Genomic DNA, 26537 nt, shown 5'->3' with positions numbered 1-26537 from the left:
TAAGATAGACAATTCTTGCAATAAATCATGCACTTCTTCCCAACTACATATCACCATCAAAGTTGAAAATCGGAGATTACAAGAAAGGAAAACTTCCAGCCACCTGTATTGTGCTACAATCAATAAACACGTGTACTTTCTTTGCTTCACTTCTGCATCTTCCAGAAAGCATTACAAAAGCCATCACGAGCTTCTTACATTTGCCCTTTGTATATTTTATCAAAATCTAGCATTGACACTGCTAGTTTTAAACACATATGATATTAAGTCTGATTAGAAGGGCACAGGCAAATCTTTAAATGTTACTTTCACATTTTTCTTTATACAATTCCTCCCTGTTTTCCTGAATGTCAGTGGCACAGTTCAGCTTGTCAATTTGTGAGAAAGAAAATCATCTTTGAAGTAATATGATGACAATTATTGTCCATTTCATTTATTACATTTCTTCTGATGTTTGATTGGCTGGTTGATTGGCAGCTTGAATTACTCATATTTCAGCTACTTTACTAAGATTGAATCCCGTTTGTATTGTGAAGGTAAGTTGACTTGAATTCCAAAAAGAATTCTAGTCAAGCAGATACCACCAAGATATCATGCAGCAAGCAAATCTCACTAAAGTTTTCAGAAATATCTGTGGAGCCTGATGCTTCCAAGTATGAGTAACCACACTGATTTTCAGAGGTAATGCAAAGCACTGAATTTTGACTCTTTCATAACATTAGAGAAAGCTATTTACTTGTTTTAGATGACTGTATATTCATGTTATAAAAATTGGCTAAATAAAAACAGATGCTGTCAAATAGTCAATGAACAGCCAGAAATAAACAAAAGAATTAAAAAAATGATGAAAGACTTACCAACAAATTTTAAAATATTTTCTTAAGGCAGTGTTTTCAGAGTTTGGTTTTATGTACGCTCATATTTTAACTCAAGATCATTGTGTTACTCTAACATAACCAAGTTAAGCAAGACATCACTTTGATACCATGCTACTGAGGTTTCTCTAGAAATTCTCATGCTTTTCAAGGGAAGAAATTTCTACCACACAACGAATGGAACTCAATGAGCCAGGCACATAAAAGAGTATGATTTTGCTCATTGATCCATTAGTGCCTAATTAAAAATAAGTGATAAACAAGTAAAGATAGAAAATACTGGAAAGGCAAGAAAACCAAATGGCAGTTATCCTCTTCCTTCATCAATACCCATTCACTTCTTTTTACTTTCTTCTGTCGGAGAATCGGGGTTACCAAAGACTTCAGGAAGAAATTCAAAATTTCATACGGTTTAAGTAGAACTATTGGATCTTTTTAGAAGTACTTTAACATGTTTGTCTTTTAAGATCATGTCACACTTCTGATTTCACTCATTGAAGAGTACACAAACTGTTGGACCACGGCTTTAACTTCTGATAGTCAGAATGGTTTTTATATTCACCAAATATTATTATTTCTCTGAAAAGAAGAAAAGCCACTCAGTGGCTAACTAGCACAAAGCCTGGCATTGAGTCACAACACAGTCCTAAATGGATGAAAGCGTACATCTTCGAAAAACAAATTGTCGCTCCAAAAGTAATGCCTCCCATCTCAGAAGGAAATTACAACAGATACGAAGAACAAAATAACAATATTTGATAGAGCAAATTCCCAGCTACAAGATTCTGGTTTACAGCAGCCACTACTAATACTTATGCATTTTTCCAGCAATGAACAACTGCCTGCATACCACACACATTTGTACCACCCACCGCCTCATTGTGCTCACATCATCTCCATAAATAATCAGCAAGCATTCAAACCACCAACATTTATCTATGATGTCATGGGCCACCATAATAAAATAGAAAGCATTACTTGTGGAGAAGCCATTGTAGCATCTTGCTTGCTTCCTTTCTTGCACCAGGTCATGAAACAATGAGTTAAACAGAAATTGTTTCCCTGTAACATGAGGCTACAATTTCTGAGCACAGTTTACTGGAACTTTCTAATGAGTGAGCCCAGTATATTACAGCCCTCCTGTCATAAGATAAAGAAGCAAAACTTCTATAGATTTCTACATATTTAACTGCTTTTTGTGGCCTCACAAGCAGGGAAATTCAGACTCTTTTCCACAAGTCAGAGGGGCATGGCTGTGATCTACAGGCACATTTCAGCTTCAAGCAATAAGACAGAAACTACAGCCATATGGAGAAGTCAGAGTTGCCAAGTTTCTGATGAAAATACTCCCCTAAAATAAACAAAATGAAAACAGAGTTTTAAAGAGGGAAAAACAGTTTCTGAGAGGCTAGTGATCACAAACACTATCTTTGCATTGACATACTGTTCATATGAGTATTGAAATCCCAGACATCCTTTCAAAAAAGATAACATGAAGGGTTACGGTTCTCTGATATGATTACTGTTTTAATACAACACTGACTAGTTTCCATGTCTGTCCTTGTAACTGCTCTGATAATTTTTCATACATTGATATGTAGTCAGAATTAGTTAATAGTGGACAATATAAAAAATCTGAGAGAGAATTTGGCTTAAATATAATTAATTTCCTTGTCTAAGAAAATGACCTTAATAATTGACTCCAGAGTGTCATGGCTCATTTCCTCATTATCAGAATTAGATTTTAAAACACTCCCGTCTTCCATAAAGTTCATTTTTCCTCTGATTATGTATATATAGGAGAGTATGCTTAAAATAATTTGCATCACACAAATAGCCAAATGTCTCTGACACAAAACAGAATACAGCCTGTGCTCCAAGAGTGATCAGATTACAAAAACAACCACAAAAAAACGTTGTTCCTAAGAAAAGATAGAAGAAAGCAAAGAAGAAGAAAGGCTCAAAGGGGAGACTAATTACACAATTAATTAACTAAATTAATTACGCTGACTTTTAGATCAACACAAATATAGATGTACAAATTAAATACTTATTTGCATGCAGCTAGATACATGTTTCTACCTGAACTGTCAGAGGAAATAAATACTATGACTTTTGCTTAACTCAGAGAACTTGGGAAAAGCAGCAGCAAAAAGGAGATTACCTGCACAAAGCAGAAAATAAGTGAATACAACAGTTGATAGCTCAGCAGTTGCCACCACACACTACTAGGCCTATCTGCAAACACTCATTTCTGGTTGGACAGTGATGATTGACTGCTCAAGTGATTTTGGTGGACAGTGATCCATGAAAAGACTGGGAGGAAATCTCAATAGAGTGTCCATTAATTATTTAAGGAGATTGTTTTAAGGGGGGGACTAATAGCCTATGGTAGAAGCTAAATAATTGCCATCTGAGAAGATGAAGCATCTCTCATTTGCTTTGTTTCTATACTTCTATTTGTTAAAATACCCCAAATGCCTTCAGGCACAGCATCTTTAAACATTTAAATGTGCTACAAATATTATCTAATCACATCACAATTTGTATAGCTCTCTTAAAAGTAAATTACTAGCAGCATGTCAGAAAACATTAACATGGCAGATTCAAGCACAATTTTTATCATATGAAAACATACATAGAGCACTTGTGAACTGCCAGTGGAAATACACATACTGCAAAACAAGAAATGATCCAATCTCCATTTAAATTGTGAGTATCAGAATAACAGCCTATCTAGTAACTCCTATGGTAACATGAGAAAATTCACTCTGTGCTCCAGTATCAAAGGCCATCACACCCGTACAGTTATTTATTCATTTACTTGATTCACCTTTTTAAAAAAGGTTAATAATGTGCCTCGTAGACACACGCTTTTAAAGCTGAAGTCTGAGGAGGAAGTTCTTTTATGTCTATTTAAATTGCTGTCTGTCATCTGAAAGGGGAAGCTCTCTGATAGAAAGTTCAAAATCTGCCTTAAAAATTTATGTTGAGCCAAACTTTGGCAACTAGCAACAGCCAATGCAATAATTTTTAGGGGAAATCACTCTGGCTGTTTTAGGTTAAGAGAAAGCAGGAAGAAAAGGAGACTGCAATAGAGGTAATGGGGTAGGCAAAATGAGCTCCTAAATGCTAGTCCTTGTTTTGTCGCATGGTCTGCAGAAATACCTCCAGCAATATCGATCAGTCTGAATGCTGTTATGTGGCTGAGTTTAACAGTGGGAAGCAGCTGGGCATCCTGGTCATCTGAACCAAATTGGTTTCCGTGGAAACACCAGTATTGCTCATTTAAACCACAAGAAATACATACAGCCATCATAAACATTGTGTTTAGTGAATTTCAGATATTCTGTAAGACAACATGAATAACAATAACTACAGATGCCAGGAATTTGCCCTAGTCCACACTGTTTTTTTTATTTTTAATAAAAAGTTTTCCCCCCTTTTGCTCAGCTATTCAGAAAGCATCCTTTGGAAATGTTTTTTCAACTGCACTTATATCTCTGGTTTAAACTTGATATCTATCTTAAAAGTTTCAGATTTGCCATCTATGAATGCAAAGGACTGCTAAGGTTTGCACCTCCTTCCTGAAACCTTAGTTCCCATGTTGCATAAACTACTCTGGAAAATCCATTCTTGATGCACTGAGTGATTCCATTTATTTACTTACGTTTACATTTATTTGGATGAGCCAAATGTTGAACTTGAACTGAAAGATTAGATCTATCTCCAAGTCTAGCACAACTGCCAGAATTAGTTTTCAAGCTGGAAGCAAAAACAATGGAAGTTGTGCTACAATTAAACAAAACATTACTACAGCAAGAATTCAGAGCTGGGAAACGCTGGAGCCCAAAATTTGAAGACTGGAAAGCTGTGGAAGTCTCACAATTACTCTAAGTGCTGAAGCAGTATGCCACCTTACTCAAAATAAATCTGATCCTCTTTTACAGTTTGCAGTGTGCTCTTGGTAAATTACCTACAGGCAAAGGAAGGTCACAATAACTTTGAAACTGTAGCTGAAGATGTGTTAAAAATGTTTCCTGCTCATCCTAAGAAAAATCTCTAGGACATGCTCCTTTCTAGCCTGATCAGGGCTCCCTCTTCCCTTCTCCCTGATCTTTTCTCATGCAACCCCAATCTTCCAACCACCACAATGTTGTAAGAGTTGTAAAATCTGCTATTTTCTTAAGCTGCCAACACTTGGAGTCCCTGTTCACAAACTGGAGATCTGACTGATTTTGCAAAACTAGGAGGAAAAATGAGAGCAAGGCTGTGGAAGAGTACCAGCACTTTGGAACTTGGCAGTGTCATCACTGCTACTACACAATTCAAACACATAGAGGGTAGGAAATTCAAGAGAATTACACCATATTTTTTAAAGTATGGAAGTAATGATAATAGATGCAATTTGCAATTGCCAGCATTTCCTATAGTTCCTGATTTACAACGGAATTTTATATTGCCACTGTAATGCTTCTACTCCTATTTTCACTAAACATTTTATAGTTCAAATTCTAGCTGAAAATGATTTTTCCCCTTCACTATTTGTAAGATTATTTTACATCAAAATCCATTTTACTGGGAAGAAAGTGAACCTGAAATAAAATGGAAGGTCAATGAGGAAGTGCAAATCTGCAAAGGTTTAATCTCAAGCTGAACACATATTGATTAATAAACAGTGTTAGAAAGAGTAAGGAATGTGAAGAAATAAGTGACACAAAGTGACAGAAAGTTTAGCAGTCCGTGACGTGTGGATTTACACAGGTTTCTATAGCAATCAAAACAAAAAAAAAAAAAAACAACAAAACAACAAAAAAAAAAAACACAACCACAAAAGGACAATCTTATAACATTCATCTAGTCCCAAAAGCCAAAGCAGATGTATCCATAAGGCCATAATTTCTGACCGTAAAACTCTGCTTGAATAAAATCCTGCATGTGACCTTCATACATATTGCTGCCCTACAAACCTCTGTAATTCTACAGCTGAACACCACTTAGTTATGACTCACTGCCTTATTTACTTCACTGATCTCAATAAGCTTTCAAAAGCCATTACAAAGGCTTGAGTTGGTGTCTGTAAGCATACTCTGGTTACTAACCTGAATGACAAGAAGGTTCATATAAAAAAAAAATAAAAATAAAACCTATATATGATTGCTACTGGAAAACTTGTCAAAAAAAAAAAAAACGAATTTCAAACAGCATCAGCAAAATCTATGTCATATGTTTTATGTTGCCTATAGAAGTTGGCATTGGATCATTATAGAGATCATTAAAGATAGGTAAAACGTGATATTGTCAAGAAAAGTAAAATGGGTAGGAAGAGGAGTAAAATAGAAATTAGCAGTACCAAATACAAACAAAAGGCAACGGCCATGAGGTTTAAGAAACTGGCAGTGGATCTCTGAGGCCTCTGTGCACGTCTTTGTATGTGGGTTCTGTCAAACGCCAACAGCCCTCCAAATGCCTGGATGCCTCCAGCACTGCTAGCATCTACAGGATTCACTCCACAACTCTTACGTGCACATTGGAATGGCAATATAGGAGCTGTAGGTACTATGCTGCCCAAGGAGGCAGATCAGTGTGAGCTAAAGTGTTAGCAAAGATTCTACTTGCCCTTTGTGAAATTTGAGATAGAAATTAAAGTAGACAGTGATACCTTTATTACGAAAAATGCTTTCCCCCAGATATGAATAAACCAGTACTGCAGAAATATGACTGGAAAACAGAAGACAAGGGATACAAGAGAATCATTAGCAGTGGATTGAAACCCAATGATAAGTCCAGCAAAGTAACTCGGGTGAGAATCCCTACAAAATGCATATTTCACATGAGCTACAAGATCATATTATGAATGACAAGTTAAGAACTGCAGGTAGTAGCAGGCCTTGAATCATAACATTTAGACTTTAATTATTAGTGTACAGAAGTGAGTAAAGACTAATAAAAGTGAGAATTGTGAAAAAACAGTGATTTCCTGACAAATGAGAAGAGTGATTTTTTTTTTTTTTTACAAAAATTCCCTGTAAAAGCTAAAAAGTAAACAGCAAAACAACAACCCAGTTCATTAAAAGGAATATATAAGCATGTCGCCTTCCAAAAATAATTACAGTTTGAATATATTGTAGAATGCCTGTCCCACTCCTATTTAAATGCTGCTGTAAATTCAAGTCTCACAAGAAGGAAAGTCTGTAGTATAATAGTATATTTTATGATTGACACTAGTATGGACCGTAATTCCCTGTTTCATAGTTCTCACAACATTAACTTGGTGCCATGCAATAACTGGCTATCACTACTTCCTTCACTATTTACACAAAGAAAACAGTAGTTCCTGCTTTCACTTCATAGTACTCAACTTTGAGACAACATAAAAAAGCCAGACAATATCCTTCCTTTCTCACTCATGCCAGCATGCTAACATTTTGAGACCTTACCTGAAAAAAAAGTGCATTATAAATGTTGTGAAGTGTTTTGTAGTGAAGAAAGAAAGGGAGAAAAAGCTGCACTATGTTCATAGGTAGATATGCGTTTCAGAAGCTAGGTGGCACACCCCAGTCCAGATCAGGGTAGCTGCCATCTACTTGCCTCTTGGCCATATTCCTTTCCAAACCCATACTCATCCTGCTACAGCTCCACATGCTGGCCAGGCAACTCTCTGATACTCAACTTGACTGCTCTGGTCTTATTTCCCCCCCCACAGCAGTCCTCCCCCTCCTGAATGCACCCTGATGAAGTGTCCATACTGCCCTATAATGTTGACATGTCAACATAAGTCACGCTATAAAATTGTGCACAAATTCACTGTTGCTCCTTTCTGACACAGCATAAACCAAAGGGTAGGAAAATTTCACTAACTTAAAGAAAATCAATTTCATCTCCTATGTCTGTGCTCTATCACATGACTATAAATCATCTCCGAGGGCACTTCAAGTGATATTATGGGGCATGTCATTCACTGCTCTTCTGGGATAAAACCACTCAGTTTTGCCATGTAGTTTCATCATCCAATCAGAACTGTTAATGAGATGCCCTCAGGTATAATCGGAAGACATTTCAGGGCACCATAATAATTTATACAGATTCATCGAGAACAGTAAGTACTGTGCTCCAGCCAGTCCCATCAAATTAATTATCTTTACATCCAAGAATCAATACAAATTATCTGAGTGCTCTTGTTTATTTTGTTTGGAAGTCACTTGCTAATGTTGCTAATAAAATTAAATAAAAGAGAAATAATACATGTGGTTCACGAGTGGATTATTATTAAAAATACATTTGTAAAAATCTTCTCTGCAAATTAAGTTTCATTTTATCAGTTCTTTACTCCTGACTTCCTGTTTTTTTGAAAATCAAAATCTGAGCCAGTTACTAGAAATGGTATACTTGAGATAATTTTAGGTGAATTTTAAGTTTTTAATCTTTAATGATTTAAGTGATCGTTTTGCTAAATGTCAAAGTTGTTTTTTTAGTTTTATAGGAGTCTTTATAGTTTCAACAAGATTAAAAATAAATTCAAAGACAAATTATGAGTTCAAATTTCAGGTAGTGTGTGCCACAGTATAATTTTTGTACTCTAGGCTGTATTAGTTAGGAGAGTACATGATACCTTCTACTGATATCAGCATTTCAGTATTGCTGTGTTGCTTAAGGAAAAGCTATACTGGCACAGAAATGGAAGTTTGGATATACTGAGTGCGATACAGAAAACTTTGCCTCATTCTGTTACTTTTTACAAGCTGAATACGTAAGTCTGAGCATTTACGTGTATATGTATTGCTAAGCATATTACTACTCATATAAGACCTGTTCCTTTTTGTGCTTACAAAGTGGTCCATTCTTACTGCTCTTCTCACCCCACAACCACCACAAAGATATAAGATATGACATATGTGGTAATGTTACAGAGATCCTCTCCCCTTCTATTAATGCTTGTAAGAAATCCATTAAGAACAGGATACAAGTGATGTAAGGATGTGGAAAAAAGGGAGATGGAAGAAACCTGGTGTAAATTAATTGAAACATTACAGTACAACCTATGTTTATATTCAATTTCAACTAATTAAAAGCAAATATTAACTGTATAAAAATAGACCGATGAACAAATTTCCAGATAAATGCATATCAAAGATGAAACTGTCATTCTTCACTAAAATTATATAAGGCTTTGCTGGCCACGTAGTTATATTCAACCACACACTGACAAGAAATAGTTTTTACCATCAAGCAATTTCTTGAACTCTTGCATATCACAACAGACCTCTTCCCCTTGACACATGACATTCCAACTTCTGTCAAATCAACTCCATTCACATTTCAGGTACTGACTATATTATTTTTTAAATGACGTATGCAGTTGTTGTGGAAAAAAAAAAAAAATAATTGAATATTGAAGTATAAGGTCATCAACTCATTTGACGTGCTTTAATTTTCTAGACAATCCTTTCTCCTTTAAGTAAGAATCAAATGTTTTTCTTAAAACTCAGTTCTATATAATAATTAGCAACTCCTCTGTCTCATTGATATAGGAAATAGTTAAGTATCAGCATTAATCAGTGTTAATCAAAGAGCATCACTTAATATTATTCATCCTGGACCAACTGGAAAAAAGTTTAAATAATAACAGTAAAAAAAGTTTCTAAAAAGATTGACCACACTTTGCCACTTCCCAACCCTACAGATTCTACACCTACCTAATGGCTTTTATGTCTATCTTAATAGATCGAAATAGATTGAATTGATCCAAATTGAATTAATTTCAAAGTCAGCCATAAAAACCCACAATTGCAAAATTTGAACTAAACCAAAAATTCCTAAAATTTCATAAATTAAGTATTCTGTTGACAAAAATAAAAAATAAAAAAAATATACAAGTATTGGGTACCCTCCTATTAACACCTTCATTGTCAAAAGCCCATTGAAAACAAATGGCGTTTAACTTTTAATTTCTCAGGTATTGCAGCAACTGTTTGCAAATTAGCTAGATAAATCTTAAAGTTCTATGTGAACTGTCAATCTAAAGTGGCCAATAAGGATTTCAAAAGCCATCAATATTTTGTTTTCTTTTTAACTCAAGTTTAATAATGTACGTACAATAAACATATGCCCTGCAACTCAGAAAAAGATAATAGTGCTAGAATGGCAAAGAAATACAAACACTTTGGAATTCAAATCCATACATCTAACAAGTCTGTATAGCTGTCTTTTCAGACAATCGTTCAGGCACACCAGCTCAGAAGGATTTCAAATACTGAATCCTGCTATCATCTTACTGCTTTCACAAGAGCCCAAAAGCAGCGTCCTCACCGCTTGTGCAGTAATTGGGAAATTGAAAATGATAGAATGATCATGTTGGACATGGGTGACTGTCTGAGTCATAAGGTTATCTCTAATCCCTCCTATAATACAGGTAACTTTTTCAAGTGAACGTGCTAAAAGCTTAGACACATGGCAACCTCTATTATCCAACAAAGTAAGCCGGTATCCTCATGAAATGAAACCAAGAAATAGTACTCTATGACCTCTTAATACTATCTGTTTGACAACAACTTCAAAATAACCTGAAAAAAGAGTAAAGATGTAGAATAACTGATGTACCATTTTTCAGTAGCCTTTACAGCAAAACAGATATAAACTGAAGTTTACAGCCTGAAGTCACTAGACCAGCACAAACCATACCAGCTAAATTCAAAACCAAAGGCAGAATTTGATATTCTATGGAAAAAGACAAAAAAACAAAAAACAAAAAAAAAAAAAAAAATCACATCCTACCTTCTTGAACTGCCTGAAATGGATTGTTGCCATCCACAAATGTCACTGAACATGTGATTTTCTCTGTTTGTAAGATTTCATCATTCTGGTTGAGATCAGCAACTGCCATTCGAAAAACTTCCTCATCTTTTTTAGCAGATTCATCAAAAATTGCTCCTGGGAAATAAAGAACAAAGGAAAAAAAGAAAATTGAGGTTGCACATTTCACATACATTTCAAAGCATTAATCATAACCACTCAAGTCATATTTTATGCTGTAATTTCACCCTTTTGCTCACCTCTGATGAGCAGTTCTCAAAACACTGAACCCAGAAGCTACATCAAAAAATAGAGATTTTCTATTTTGAAAAAATTTAGGGCAGAAATAGAAGAGAAACATTTAGTCCAGCTAGAAATAGTGGGAATCTTTGTTTAGACAAAAGAAATCATCTGTGGAGAATTATGGCCAAGAAATGAGAACTAAATACCAAAAGTGCTATTTAATACACAGAATAAACAAAATGGGCTAAGTTATCAGTTGCACCTTATATTTAGTGATCATTAAAAGCAAAATAAAAAAGAAATGAAGTTCAAATAAGGTGAAAATAATTGTAAAATTGTACTGGGAATATGAGTTAGAATTGACAGCAGCGATCAATAGACAGGTCAGCAGCTGATAAACTATTTCAGGTCTAACTCCTATCAGATTTATAAAAGAACCAATCCAGCTTAACCATCTGTCAGTAAATTAAATTGAATTGATTAATTAAAGTTATTTCTCCCTTTATGAATATGACATAAAGTGAGTGTTCTGCCTTTTCCCCAGAATCTTCAAGCAAAGTATCTTCAATAGAAAACCATTAAACACAGAAGGAGTCGGCAGCATGAAGGTTTCCAAAGATTGCACAATCAATTCTTCAGGTATTTTGAAAAGGAACACCCAGGCTAGAGGGTGCTATTTTCCACTTTATTTAATCTGTGTTACTTTCAGCATCACTAATTTTCTATTATTTTACTTAGTTTCCTATATTAACTATTTAGGCAGAGATGGCTCAAATCACAGCATGACAGTCCTATGAAGAATGTTTTATTGTTTAAAGCTTCAAATTGGGTCTGTGAAGTATTCAAGCACCTCTAAGACTTGCATTTATGTAGATTATAGAGACTGAAAGGATTCTTCAAAAACAAACATTTGAAAATTGTAGCTATTTTTTAAAAAATTTCTTAAGTTTTCAGACTTATTTATTCTTGAGCATCCACTGTCAACACAAAACTGAACTAAGAGTGCATGTGATGAGGCAGCCAAAGGGTACATATAATACCGATTACTGATGATCTCATGAAAAATATTTGCAGTGATGTGGGACAAGATTGATTTAGAGGCAATGGCTACTTTAAGAGAAGTTAACTTCATATGCATTATTTATCGTATTTATTCCACTGGCCTCCAACACCCATCTCCCTGCCAGCACCACTCATTCTACACATGAGCATCTCTTCATACAGTCTGACCGCTTTGACTCAAACATTTTCTTCCTGAAGCTGCTGCCATCTGGAACAGCTGTTCTTTACCTCTCCACCTCATTCACCTGTCATCTCTGTTCAAATCTCAATTGAAAAGATTCATTTTCTCCCTTGATTTTATTTCCTTTTTTTTTTTTTTTTTTTTTAAATTTAGCTCCATAAAGCAAAGCCTCACAGCTGAGAAAACACTTAGTATGCAAGATGCTGCAAACTATAGCTTCTCCAAGAAGATGATTTTTGTATCCAAGTAAAATTTAAAGGTACAAGAGACTTTACCTGGTGAAATATCCTAAAACATATTTCTGTTTCTAATCTTAGAAAACAGTGTTTGTTTTAGCCCAATTTACTTGTGCTTGTATATTTGGTTTTGCTGGTTTTGTGTTTGGTTTTGTTTGTTTTCTGTAAGTACTTTGGGGGGGACTGTTTTAATTGTTTTTCTTGGTTTGTTTTTTCTTAGTTTTTGAGAAGGAAACAGAGCATATACTTATACTGATTAAGACTACATAACATAGTCATGTTTACCACTAATAAACATTTGAAGGAACATTCGTACATGATTATTAAGTAATCCAACAACAAATGCCACAGAGAAGCAAGTGAACATGCACCTACTGCATACACAGTGGGCAGTTGTTGACTCCACTGCAATCACCTTAGTAAGACACTTTCCAACTAACACTGTAGAGTACAGCTTCTTATTATACAGCTGAGCAATACTGCCTTAGGCCTGGCTTTGTCCCCACAAACCAGGTAAGTTACAGAGCATTGGATACAGAGAAATCCAAGTCATCCAGAGTTTCTTCTGAAAGAGCTATCACAAAAATCCCCCTAGCATCACAGCCCTGCCACTGGTTAGTAGAGAACTGCTCCCAGTGTTGCAGCACTGGTGCTTTCACCAGTGCTGTAATAAGTTTCTCAGAATCCTTCTAATTCCTTTCCGTCATGGCTGCCCCTAACAAACTACGTATTTTCTCTGGTTTCTCAGCCTGAAGCACATCCTATCTCTGATAGCATCTGAACATACATAAAGCATAGGATTTGATTAAATTCCATGCAGTATTCACAAATTATATTCTTCCTTGCTACAGTACAACTGCTTCAGTTTTACACTGCCTATTGTAAGCAACATTTATAGCTCCATTTACCAGACACTCCCTAAACAACACTGCATCTGACATATTAAACCAGCTGCATTACAGAAATGAGACATAACACATGCTTTAGTTTATATCTGCATAGGTAAAACAAATATATATAAAAGGATTGTAAAATCACATGAGAGCAGTAACTTCTGCTTGAGCAACCTAGCCCAGTTTCCTTCAGAAATTAAGGTTTTACCCATTAAAGGATCTAATTTAACTATACAAAATCCTTTTGAGATATACTAAAGACAACACTGTTCCATTCAGGAGATGTCACTGCATAGCAGCATGTGCATTCAGCTTCAAATGGTGAGAACAAATTTTATCTCATAATTGATTCTCCAAGTTTGTTTAATTTTTGTTCTCAAAACTGAAACACTCAAAGCAGCATCTGAAGCATTTTCAAATTGTTCCTGTTCTTATACATATGCTTGTAGGTACAAAGGTTTCCTTCAACTGTTTGTCTACACAACAATCGTTACTATGCAATTTGTTCATTTTTGTTAGGTTTCCAAAATAAAACTAATTTGAATGAAAACAAAGATATTTTTGGTTTACACAAACATTGCTGAAATATTTTCAATTTTCTGTGGCTTCAGGAATCTGGTTAATACAAGAGAGCTTTCTGATATGAGTAGGGTCTCTCAGAGTTTTTCCAGATAGCACTAACTGCAGCCCTAAACTTCTTCAGTTGGTGAGGCTTGACATCATCAAGTTTGGAACCTTATTCTTTCCAGCACATTTTTTTAGCCAACTCAAACAAAATCAAAGGAACTAAAGTATATCACACTTCAAAATGAATTTTACACATTGTCTGCTTTCCTCACATAAAGCTACAAAATTACAAAACCACAGACTTGTTTAAACTGTGTTTCCAAAATGAACCCTTTCAGCTATGGGGGGGGAAAAATGTTACAGGAAGTAATGAACAGCTGAAGAAATGTAGCAAAATTATTCCTCCAGATACTGTGTAAAAATTGGTCTCTAGAAAACCATATAAAAGTACAATTTGGAGAAGGAAATAGTTTTCAAATGATACAAAATTAGATGCTGTTCCTTTTTCTACCCCCCACTGCGTACCATAACTGAAATAGTTCTCTACTAAACATATCATTTCTAACTATACTCAAGGAATATTCCCATGCTTGCATCAGGAGCAATGTATTGACACAGCAATTATTTAACACCAGCTTCCTCCTCACCCAGTTACATTAGCATGTCGTTACTTTAAGCTTTATTTCAGAATCTGTATGAGGACAGCACAAATGCAATTCTCTACCTCAGCACATCAACAGCTTCCTGTAGCTTAGCAGAAAATTCTTAGTGTTCAGCCATCTCATTCACACTCCACAACGTCACCAGAAATCTGACAATTTCAATGAACCTCGATAAAAATCACACACAGATTTGCTAAGTACACTAAGTACTAATGACATTGTTAGAAAGGCATTCCAAATATCACTTGTCCTACTGACCTCAATGTACAAAATCTAACTTACACGCTATTGGTCATTTCTTGAAAAATTTCCCTAGCCTACTGGAAACAGCCCATGAAACACAGAAATGGGTCAGAAATTCATCATCACTGTAAGGATGAAATGTAAAGAGATTTAAACTATGTCCATGCTGCCATTGGCTAAAAAAGGAGGAAGTTCATTTCTTGTGCAGTGCTTTCAAGTATCGCCCATGTAACTTTTTTATTATGAAAATATGATATAAATTTCACAAAATTAAGTACTTCATTTCAAAGATAAGGGCCATCGTAAACTGAAGTCGGAGTTCATTTTCAGCACATAAGCTTGATCTTCATTTTTTAATGTTACCCACGCATACCTCATTAGCAAAAGCTATATATAGTTAGCTCAATAATACACTAGTTCAAAAGTGTAGGAATGTTTGGAGAGAAAATGAATATTGCATTCTTATTCTAAATGAGAAAATTAATGCAGTTGCTGGGAGGAAAATGGTCATGCTGTTAACACTCAAAACTGGAAGCCAGGATTTTGGATTTCTCAGTATCAATCCTCATCTGAGATGTCCTGCAGAAATGTGAGCAAGTTGCCTGAAGTCTCAGTTCCACCATATGAAATTAGTTTGAGCACTCAAATCAATGAGGCTGATCCTGATATATTGTGTAAGATGAAATCCCATGTTATGACTAGACAACAGGAACGTTCAATGATTGGGAAAACTTGTATAAAATCCATTCATTTTAAATTGTAACAGCAAATTCCTGGCTAAACCATAGACTATCTGATAGAGTGAATATATACATACAGAATCAGAAAGATAATTGTATAATGGAGTTACTGTCAACAAGAATAAGAGGGACCTGACATTTCTGAGAATCTCTCTGCTCTCATCACAAGAATTTAGAAAGTCATATGCAGACATCTATCCTTACCTTTGTAACTCCCATTATTACAGCACTCACTGTATACTAATGCAGCTGAACATTAAGTTTTATTACTGAAAAAATAGAGCTGCTGTAAGATTCTCTGTTGACCTACAGGCATTCACAACCACACAATCAAGTCTTGATTCAGTAAATGAAGGGACTATATTAGCATGCTTCACTCTTTTCTTTTATGGCAACTAATGGATGGGCCACTTGCTGGATAAGAAATTGGTGGATGGTCGCACTCAGAGAATTGCAGTCAGCAGCTCAATGTCCAAGTGGAGACCAGTGATAAGCAGCATTCCTTAGGGATCAGTGTTGGGACTGGTGTTATTTACCACCTCTGTAGGCAATATGGACAGTGGGATCAAGTGCACCCTCAGCAAGTTTTCAGGTGACACCAAGCTGAGTGGAGTAGATGACATGATAGAGGGAAGACATGCCATCCTGATGGACCCAAACAGACTTGAGAGGTGGCCCATGTCAACCTAATCAAGTTCAACAACTCCAAGTGCAAAATCCTGAACCAGGGTCAGGGCAATCCCAAGTACAGATACAAGTTAGACAGAGAACGTTTTGAGAGCAGCCCTGCGGAGAATTTGGGAGTGTTGATTAATGAAAGCTTCCATGAGCTGGCAGCGTGCAGTCACAGCCCAGAAGGCCAACTGTATCCTGGGTTGCATCAAGAGAAGCATGGCCAGCAGGTTGAGGGAGGTGATTCTGCCCCTTCACTCTGCTCTCGTGAGACCCCACATGAAATACTGCATCCAGTTTTAGGCCTCCAGCACAAAAAGGATATCAAGCTGTTGGAGGAGGTACAGAGGGGGGACACAAATATGATCAGAAGGCTGGAACACCTCCCCTATGAGGACAAACTGAAAGAGCTGGAGTTCTTCAGCCTGGAAAAGAAGGCTCCAGGGGAACCTAATAATAGCCTTCTAGTACCTGAAGGGGGCTATAGGAAAGCTGGGGAGGGACTTTCTACAAAGCCATGTAGCAACAGGATGAAGATAAATATTTTTTAAACTGGAAGAAGGTAGATTTAGACTAGAGATTAGAAATAAATTCTTTACTGTAAGAGTGATGAGACACTGGAAAAGGTTGCCCAGTGAGGTTGTGGATGCTCCCTCTCTGGAAACATTCAAAGCTGGGTTAGATGGGGTTTTGAGCAACCTGGTCTAGTGGGAAGTGTCCCTGTCTATAGCAGGTGTGGTTGGAACTAGGTGATCTAAAAGATCCCCCTCTAGACCAAACCGTTCTATGATTCTATAAATAAAATAACAACAACAATTGGGGGAAAAAAAAAAAAAAAAAAAAAAAGTGAAACATTCTCTTGTAGGCAAATAATTTCAAACAAATAACAGGATTAAAAAAAAAAATCAGAGCTGTGTGATCGTTTCACTGTGAGACTGGGATAGTAAAAAACAGCCCTTCTTCAGCAGAAGAATGCAGATCCTTCTGTGTTTGTCAGAGAACTTCTGATAAACCTCTGATATTTCTCTTCTCTCTCACTTGTTTGTCGCCTCTCATCTTAGAGTCTACTACAAAGCTTTGAAAGTATTAAGAAAGTATTAAGGTTTCTTGCAAATAAAATCAAGCTTTTTATGTTACAAGCTTTTCTGAATGAATTTACACACAGTGAGAGCCAATGCTTCAGATATTGTACATCATAACTACTAATTACAAAGCAATAAAGACTTTCCAGAAAAGCAGAAACTGAAGCTTGAGGGTATAGAACTCACTGTTTTTTCCTTGTCTTTTACAAAATTTAGTTTTAACATGATTAACAGCAGCCAATTCATTTGGCTGCAATAGGTGCTGAAGTTCTGTTGTGTTCTCAGGAAATTTTGGGATTTATTGCTCTCACAGTTAGCAATGAATAAGCGCATGGAACTTCTTTTTCATTTAATTCTATTGCTGTGGATACACAAGTGTCACTGAGAATTATGTTCACATTTGGAAATAACAGATTCTAAGATCTCATCCTCCTTATTTACACTGTCTGTCAGGCACATATGCACAAGCACAAACATATTCCAATCACTGTTGATTTATTTTGAGCTCATCCTGACAGACATTTCTAATCGTTCTCAAGTTCCAAGCCACCATTTAACACTTAAGTTTAATACAAATGATACCATTTGTCAAATTCTTCTACTCAATCTCCTTAATCTTATAAAACAAACAAACAAAAAACAGCTGTCATTTGCAAGTCTCTTTCTAAGAAAGGTTCTTGTTGTCTAGAGAGGAGAGTCAGACAAAACACTGCAGTCCTGCTAAAAATACATTCCATAGAATCATAGAGTTGGAAGGATCATCGAGTCTCACTCCTACCTCCACACAGGACCACCCAAGAATCAAATCCTATGTCTGAGAACACCGAATGTTTCTTTAACTCTGGCTGCTTGAGACCGTGACCACTGTCCTGGAGAGTCTGTTCCATGTTCAGCATTCTCTGGTGAAGAACCTTTTCCCACCACCCACCCCGAACCTCCCCTGACACGGGTCCTTGTCATTCTCTCAAGTCCTTTTGCTGTCACCAGAGAGCAGAGCTCAGCATTGCCCTTTTGCATCCCACAAGGCGCTGTAGGCCACCATGAGGCTTCCCATCAACTTCCTCTGCCAAGAGGCCTCAGCAGCTCCTCACATCTCTTGCCCTCCAGTCTTTTCACCATCCGTATACTCTCTAATAGTTTTATGATCTACACAACAAATAACCTAAGGTATTTTTAAAAAGTGATTCTGAAAAATCTCCTGGTAAATAATAAAATCTCTTCTCACATGCTCTATATTGTCATTAAGTGAACATTCTGTGGAAAATGAATGTATATAACTACTATATCAAAAGATGTAGCAATCGGCATACACCTTACATTTGTTTATATTTACCTAACTCAAAAGCACATATTGCAGATCTACAGTGATTTTCCTCCTGCAAATCCAAAAATACTGCACAAATGCCAGTTATGCTGTTGGAGGCCGATGTCTACCATTGTAGCTGAAGCAGGTCATGATATCACTATAAACAATGCATACTATATACTGATTATCTTTCAAATAAGAATGAGGTTATCTTCTCTGCACTGTTCCACTATAAATGGTATGTGGTGATTAACTACAGAGATAGAATTTTCACATTCATTATGCAATAAATGATCTGATAATAATGAGAAGATTTGAATGTTTTGTATCTTATCCATAACTATGAAGTTGGGATCTAGCTGTGAAAAGCATCTGGTTAGCTAGACACTAGTGGCACATCACTAATGTCCCATGCAGAAAGTTGATGTGATAATAATAAATCTGCAAAACAGTAGCTGCATTTTTTAAAGAAATATTTAAAAAATGTTTTATAATGTACATTAACAGTTTGCTTACACGTTGTTTTAGAACCAAAGCAAATACTGATTCAACACACTACTTAATCATCTCTATTAGCCCATATTTGTAAATGCAAGAACACCTCCTAAAGTAATGTCTGTGCAGATAAATACATCCTAAAACCTCTGAAAAGCTGCTAAACATTTGTCACTGTTTACTATCTTCTGCAACTACATCACATTTTGCTTTGGTAGTTTTTGAAAGATTAACAAAATGATGCAAACTACTATTTAGGGATGGAGAGAAAACCATTGTCAAACCCTTTCTATAAGTCATGAAGCAGCTGCTGAAATTTATTCTACTAGCAGCTGAACTTTGCTGAGAATAAGATTACCAGTGTGCTATAATTGTTAATAATGTATAAACATAGACCTACATATACACACACACAAAAGTGCAAAGTCTATAACGCAAGATGTTTTTTGGCTTTTCCCTTCCTATTTCTCCTCAAAATTTACCCAAGCCTTTTATTCTAAATACTTCAGTTATTTCATGTGGTGGAGCATTCTGGCTTTGAATACTGAAATACAGGTCTTGACATTAAATATTGCCATGGGGAGAATATTACAGGAATAAAAGGTTATTTTCTTGAGTACCACATTATATAAATCCAGGTTTTATGTTGTAGATTTCATTATAGAAAATAAGATAAAGAGGTGCTGAGTCAGCATATCACTGAAAAGTACAGACAGATAACTTCAAAGTATATTGCTTCTGAAAATCTATCTGATCCTACATGAAGTGTCATGAATACCATGGTCAAGAATGAGATGACAACAGAGAGAAAAGCTGCAGTGAAAAATGGGTTTATGTGCTCCTCTAATAATGCAAAAGCTGACTCTGAAATTAATCCCTTCCTTAAACAGCTTTTCTTTTCTTTAGAGGTTTTTATTCTGCTAGAATGGAGGCATTCAGCAAATCTACACACAAATGCGCTCTTTGAATGAAAACGGGAGAGACTGAATAATCTAGCCTCAGAGTCATCTAGCCTATTTTCTTGCGAAAGCAAGATAGTCCACTAGAATGTCATTTACATTTCAGTTGAAAATTAACTTACATTAGGTCTTTCACTCTTATGTCACAAAAGGGTTAGCAAATCCAGGTTCAATAAGATTCTAGTTTCAACACAAATGTCGTAAGAAATAGCCACTTTCCAAAAAGGGTACAAAATAACCACGTCTCTAATATGTTTCCCATATGCTTCTCAGACTAAGAGAACTAATGATACTCTCTTTAATTCTAATATTCGTGTTCTATACTTTTGTTAACAGGACAACACAACTTCCTCTAAAAGTTGCACTCTAAGCATTTAGGGCTCAAAGTGACCCCATAATCGCAGACGTTGCAAATTTAAGCTGCTTGTTTTTTATAGAGTGTCATATCTTTTTTTATATGTATATTTAGATATATAGATCTTACGTTAGAGAAGATTTTGTACTTTTCCAATTCATAATTCCCAAGTATGTCTAAAAAAAAAAGTCTTGCAGAATATAACTCACAGATAAAATGTTTTAGACTTATTTGACTTATTTTAAGATTTTCATCCAATAAATATAAATTCTGATAACATTTGCTCATATTTTTGCAAAAAGGAAGCATGAAAACAGAACAAATTTCAAACTACATAAGACTCCCAAACATGACTGAAAAGGTCAGTCTTATATTCCTTCAGTTCTCTGCTGCACTTGAACTTCCAACTTTGTTTTTATTAACACTAAGTCCTGCAGTAACATATGAACTCTTCGAAAATTATAACACTATCATATGGCTATGGCTATGCATTTATATTTTCTAAGGCTTCACAGCAAGTCAGAATTCAAGTTCCGTTAAAACATATTTTCCAAGGAGCATCATGTAAGAATTCAATTAAAAATCAATACATAACATCATAATTCCTGATTTTAAGATGAATTCAACTATTTCTTACATTAGTTTCTATTATTTTTGTTGTCTTCGAAGGCAAATTTTCAAAGCAAGAATGAGAGCTATAGGGGTACTTCCACACACCACAGATGTGTCAGGCACCTGTGTCAGTCCAAATTCTCCCCTCCCTTTTTCCCTACATTTTTGGAAGAGCTCACAGAATCACAGGGTTGGAAGGGACCTTAAAGATCATGAATCTCCAACCCCTCTGCCACAGGCAGTGCCACCAACCTCCACATTTAATACTACACCAGGCTGCCCAGGGCCCCATCCAATCTGGCCTTGAACACCTCCAGGGATGGGGCATCTACACCTCTCTGGGCAACCTGTTTCAGTACCTCACCACTCTCTCTGCAAAGAATTTCCCCCTGAAATCCAACCTAAATCTCCCCTCCCTCAACTTAAAATCATTTCCCCTTGTCCTGCAAAGAGTTGATTCCCCTCCTGTCTGTAGGCTCCCTTTAGGTATTGAAAGGCTGCAATGAGGTCACCCCACAGCCTTCTTTTCTCTAGGCTGAACAAGCCCAGCTCCCTCAGCCTGTCCTCATAGGGGTGATGCTCCAGTCCCCTGACCATCTTCGTGGCCCTCCTCTGGACCCTCTCCAACAGCTCCCTGTCTTTGTGTTACTGGGGGCTTCACACTTGGACGCATTCCAGATGGGACCTCACAAGAGCAGAGTAGAGGGGGACAATCACCTCCCTGTCCCTGCTGGCCACCCCTCTTTTGATGGAGCCCAGGATACCATTTGCTTTCCGAGCTGCAAGGGCACACTGCTGGCTCATGTTAAGTTTTTCATCTATCAAGACCCCCATGCCTTTCTCCGCAGGGCTGCTCTCAAGGACTGCTCCTTCCAGTCTGTATAGATGCCTGGGATTCCTCTAGCCCGAGTGCAAAACTCTGCACTTTGCCGTGTTGAATCTCATGAGGTTCACCCGGGCCCACCTCTCAAGCCCATTGAGGTCCCTCTGAACTGCATCCCTTCAGTCCACCATGTCAACCGCACCACTCAGCTTGGTGTCATCAGCAAACTTGCTGAGGGTGCACTCGATTCTGTCATCGATGTCAATGATAAAGATGTTAAAGAGCACCAGTCCCAAGACAGACCCCTGGGGGACACTGCTCGTTATTGGCCTCCACCTGGACATAGAGCCATTGATGACCACCTTCTGTCTGCGGCCTTTGAAACAATTTCTGATCCATCGAGTGGTCTACCCATCAAATCCACATCCCTCCAATTTGGAGATGAGGATGTGGTGGCGGACCATGTCAAAGGCCTTGCTCAAGTCCAGGTAAGACCTCCTAATATGGTGCTACACAACAGGACATTAGCAAATCTAAGGCAGAGAAACGCCTCAAGCAGCAATATATTTTCCTGAGATGTGATTATTTCCAAAGGAAAATTGTAAAATTCATGCCTGTAGAATTGCAATAATTTTGTCCTATGTTCTGACAATTCTCACTCTTCAGTTACAATACTTGTTTAAGATGAACTTGCTGCTCTAACATTTAGTAAAATAACCACAGAAAAAAATAAATGAAACATACTTTCCATCTCCATTTCCAAGTCCAGAGTCGCTATGAACTCAAATTACAGTGCAATTTATAAATATTTTTGAGAATTTTGACATTTAAATCATTGAAGAAATGATTTTGGTTTCAGATTCTCCCTAAAAGAGTCATATGCAAGTAATTAAATTCCCATTTTACAGATTATGGAATATTAAGAAAATATACAGTAACTTGCACAGACACTCAAAGTAATCATTCACCTGTTAAAATTAGAAGAAGGTAAAGTAGTGCTGATTGCTTATTCAGAGTACCTCGTATTTTATCTACAGCTTAACTGTTATAATCTTGGAACACAAATAACATTATTATAGATTTTATCTTACATGGAAATTTTTTTAGGAGAAGGTGATGGGGGAAGGACATGAAGCGTCTATAAACTGAATCAACAAAAATTATGTGTGTAATGTCTTGAAAATATTTTTATATTCAAGAAATAATAAAAACTTTACCTAACCTGTATTCAATATGTTTAACATATTGTAAATTGGAAAATGTTGTAGGCTGGAAAATAGCTACAGAAAATAAAATTGTACAGGAAGAAACAAGAAAGATCTTATGTAGTCCATTACTGTCAAACATGTATTGTAAAGACTGGAAAATAAATAAATTTTTAAAAATAAAAATAAATAAATAAATAAATAAAACACTCTAGAAATGACATTCACAGTGAGACAAACTTTTTTTTTTTTTTTTTTTTTTTTTTTTTTTTTTTTTTTTTTTTTACTGTTACATGTTCTCTGCTGATTAATTCAAGGTAAAAAGTCAAAATGAGGAAGCTGTACTGTACTTTGGCAGCAGATAGTTGCAGCCAGAAGAATGTTGTACAAGTTTTTCCTCTTAATTTAAGAAACTGGTAAAAAAATCATGCAACACTTCTGTCACACACTACTAATCATAAAAATAGATTTTCTTTTTAGCAAAGCACTAGTCTAACCTAAAACATCTCTTCTTACCAGACTGAGAGGAGATCAAGGTTTTGTTTTGAGTCAGCAGAAAAACATCTGTAAACAACGTGCATTTTATTTTCTGCCACATTTGATTACTACGCAAGTGATGGATGCACAGGGAAATCCGTGCAAGAAGCATAACCTTCATTCTATTCTTTTCACAGTCACTTTTACTCTTAGCCACATTCCCAGCTAACTAGTTCAAGAAAACATGTTTCTTATATACTGCTTCTGACACTCTGTTAAAACAATCCCAGTAATCTCTCTATATAGGAAAAATGAACAACAAGTAAACTGGGAAATGATTTAACAAAGCACAAGGTGACATGCTATTTTCACTATGACAGTATGAATTCTGCCCTCCTTTGCACTTAAATGACTTCAGTGGATACATTTGCTGCAGTTTCTAGTCAGTTCTGTGTTAATAAAGTCTTTCTGTTGTTTGGGAAAAGAGCAAATCTCACTCAGTGTTGCTTGGAGACTTTTTATGTGATGGGACAGTAAATCTTTGAAATTTGTATGCAGGCTTTTAATCTCATTATTACTGTATTATTTACTTACAGCAATTTTTGTAGTCATCTTTACCATATTATTACCAATAAATACTTCATCTATATTGTGGGACCTCTTTTTTCTTTGGAAGAATGCTGAAGCATGAACCCAGAAATCTACTTAATATAAATGCCCCGTGTCCAAAACTTGTAGTATTTGATTTCCTTAATCACAGAATCACACAGAAACACCAAGGTTGAAAAGACTTACAAGATCATCCAGTCCGACCATCTATCTATCACCAATAGTTCTCACTAAACTATGTCCCTCAACACAAAATCCAAACATTCCTTGAACACCACCAGGGTTGGTGACTCCACCACCTCTCTGGGCAGCCCATTTCACTATCTGACCACTCTTTCAGAGAAGTACTATTTCCTAACATCCAGCCTAAATCTCATCTGGCACAGCTTGAAGCCATCCCCTCTAGTCATATCACCAGCTTTATGGGAGAAGAGGCTGACCCCCAGCTCACTACAACCTCCCTTCAGGTAGTTATATAGAGCAATAAGGTCTCCCCTGAGCCTCCGCTTCTCCAGACTGAACAATCCCAGCTCCTTCAGCCTCTCCTCATAAGACTTGTGCTCCAGACCCCTCACCAGCCTTGTTGCCCTTCTTTGAACCTGCTCCAGTGCCTCAATTTCTTTCTTGCAACAAGGGGCCCAAAACTGGACACGTTACTGGAGGTGTGGCCTCACCAGAGCTGAGCACAGGGGGACAATCACTTCCCTGTTCCTGCTAGCAACACCATTTCTGATGCAAGCCAGGATGCCATTGGCCTTCTTGGCCACCTGGGCACACTGCTGGCTCATGTTCAGCCAAGCACCAATCAATACACCCAGGTCCATTTCCTCTTTACAGACTTGCAGCCACTCTGCCCCAAGACAGTAGCACTGCCTGGGGTTGTTGTAGCCAAAGTGCAGGACCCGGCATTTGGCCTTGCTGAACCTCATCCCATTGGCTTCAGCCCAGCTATCCAATCTGTCCAGATTCCTCTGTAGGGCCTCGCTACCCCCAAGCAGATCAACACTTCCAGCCAACTTGGTGTCATCTGCTAACTTAATGAAAGTGCACTCAATGCCCTCATCCAGTTCATCAATAAAGATATTGAAGAGGACAGGCCCCAGCACTGACCCTGGGGGAACACCACTAGTGACCAGACTGACAAATTAAAAAAAAAAAATCCCTGGAAAAAAATTCCTGACAGATAAAAAAAAAATCCCTGAAATTGTAAACTCTGCTTACCCAGCATTGTTCCAAAGATAGGAAAATTGTGTGTGTCTTTTCAATGTGTTTTTATGCCTAAAGAAATCTATGAGTTCATGATGCTATATTTAATAGTAGCAAAAAGTCACTTCTGGGAATTAAATCACAACAGAAGGCATGAGTCCCAAATCCATTGTTTTGGAAAGGGATCGTTTCTTTACTGAAGTCATGATTTCCCACACTATCTAAATAATTATCATACAGATCATTTATTGCTAACAAAGTAAGGTTTACCGTAAGAAAAAATTCTTCAGGAAGAGCAAAATCATACTGGCTAGGACTTGAGAGCTATGAGGTTAACGTGCTGCATAGTAACAGCACATATATCAAACTAGCTCTTAATGAATAGGAACATTTACTGAAGAAGAGGGACAATAGCAAGAATGAACATTCAGATCTCCTCTTCCATATCCTGTGTTCCCGTTACAACTCATTATAAACTTCTACTGAAATACGCTCTAAAATTAAATTTAAAGTTGAAAGCGTAAAAAGGAAAATTCAACTTCTCTTGCAAAAAAAAAAAAAAAAAAAAAAAGAAATTTAAAAAACCAACACAAAACTACCATCAACAGCAGCAACAACATAATAAAACCAAACCAACAACAAAAAAACCTTAAGGTGTAAAAAAAATCACAGCCCCGCAAAGTTAAGGGTGAGAGAGTGTGGACAAGGAGATTCACTATATTGGCAGTGCAAACAAACAGTTCTTCCCTAATCCTTGAACTGAAGAGAATTTCCTTTTAGCATTACCCTTCCAGTCTCCAGGCCTTCAGCAGAACTCCTTATAGTACCTTCTACAGTTCAAAGGGGAAAAAAAACCTTGCAAAGGATTTTGTACACCTCAGTACACTATCAATTTTTTCACCTTTTTAAAGGCATACAAAGAACATTAGTTTCTTCTATGAACTTGGAAACAGAACATCAAATAAAACTCCACAAAGCATGAGAAGAAATTATACTAAGCACTGAAGAAGGGACTAGAGTGCACAGCTCTGCCAGGTGAGTCTCTGCTCTATAGAACCTTCTCACTTTTCTCCTCCCTACTTCACTTCATATTCATGATTTTGGATCAGTAACCTTTCAGTTCTTTTTTGTTGTTGTTGTATGTTTGCTTTTGTTTTGTTTTGTTTGGGTAGCAGGACATCTTATCTTCGCTAATGATGAAAATACCTGTGCTAAAGACTATCAAAATTCTTTGATGGTGGC

At 36.7% G+C, this 26537-nt stretch overlaps 1 protein-coding gene across 3 annotated transcripts in view; it reads right to left on the bottom strand.

The window, feature by feature from the left end:
- GRID2 (glutamate ionotropic receptor delta type subunit 2) overlaps positions 1-26537 on the bottom strand; it is a 690924-nt gene that overhangs the window by 531793 nt on the left and 132594 nt on the right. For all 3 annotated transcript variants that reach the window (XR_014882859.1, XM_085222277.1, XM_085222276.1), the window contains exon 2: positions 10650-10805. Coding sequence is in view for 2 of the 3 variants with exons in the window: in XM_085222277.1 (XP_085078403.1) it covers positions 10650-10805 (156 nt within the window). In the remaining variant the exon portion in view is untranslated. The remainder of the gene's footprint in view (positions 1-10649; positions 10806-26537) is intronic.

The sequence above is a fragment of the Meleagris gallopavo genome, chromosome 4 (genome assembly GCF_905368555.1).
Source record: "Meleagris gallopavo chromosome 4, MGAL_WU_HG_1.1, whole genome shotgun sequence".
Lineage (NCBI taxonomy): Eukaryota > Metazoa > Chordata > Aves > Galliformes > Phasianidae > Meleagris > Meleagris gallopavo.
Note: the sequence above shows the minus strand (reverse complement) of the source record. Positions and strands in the feature narration are given on the sequence as shown.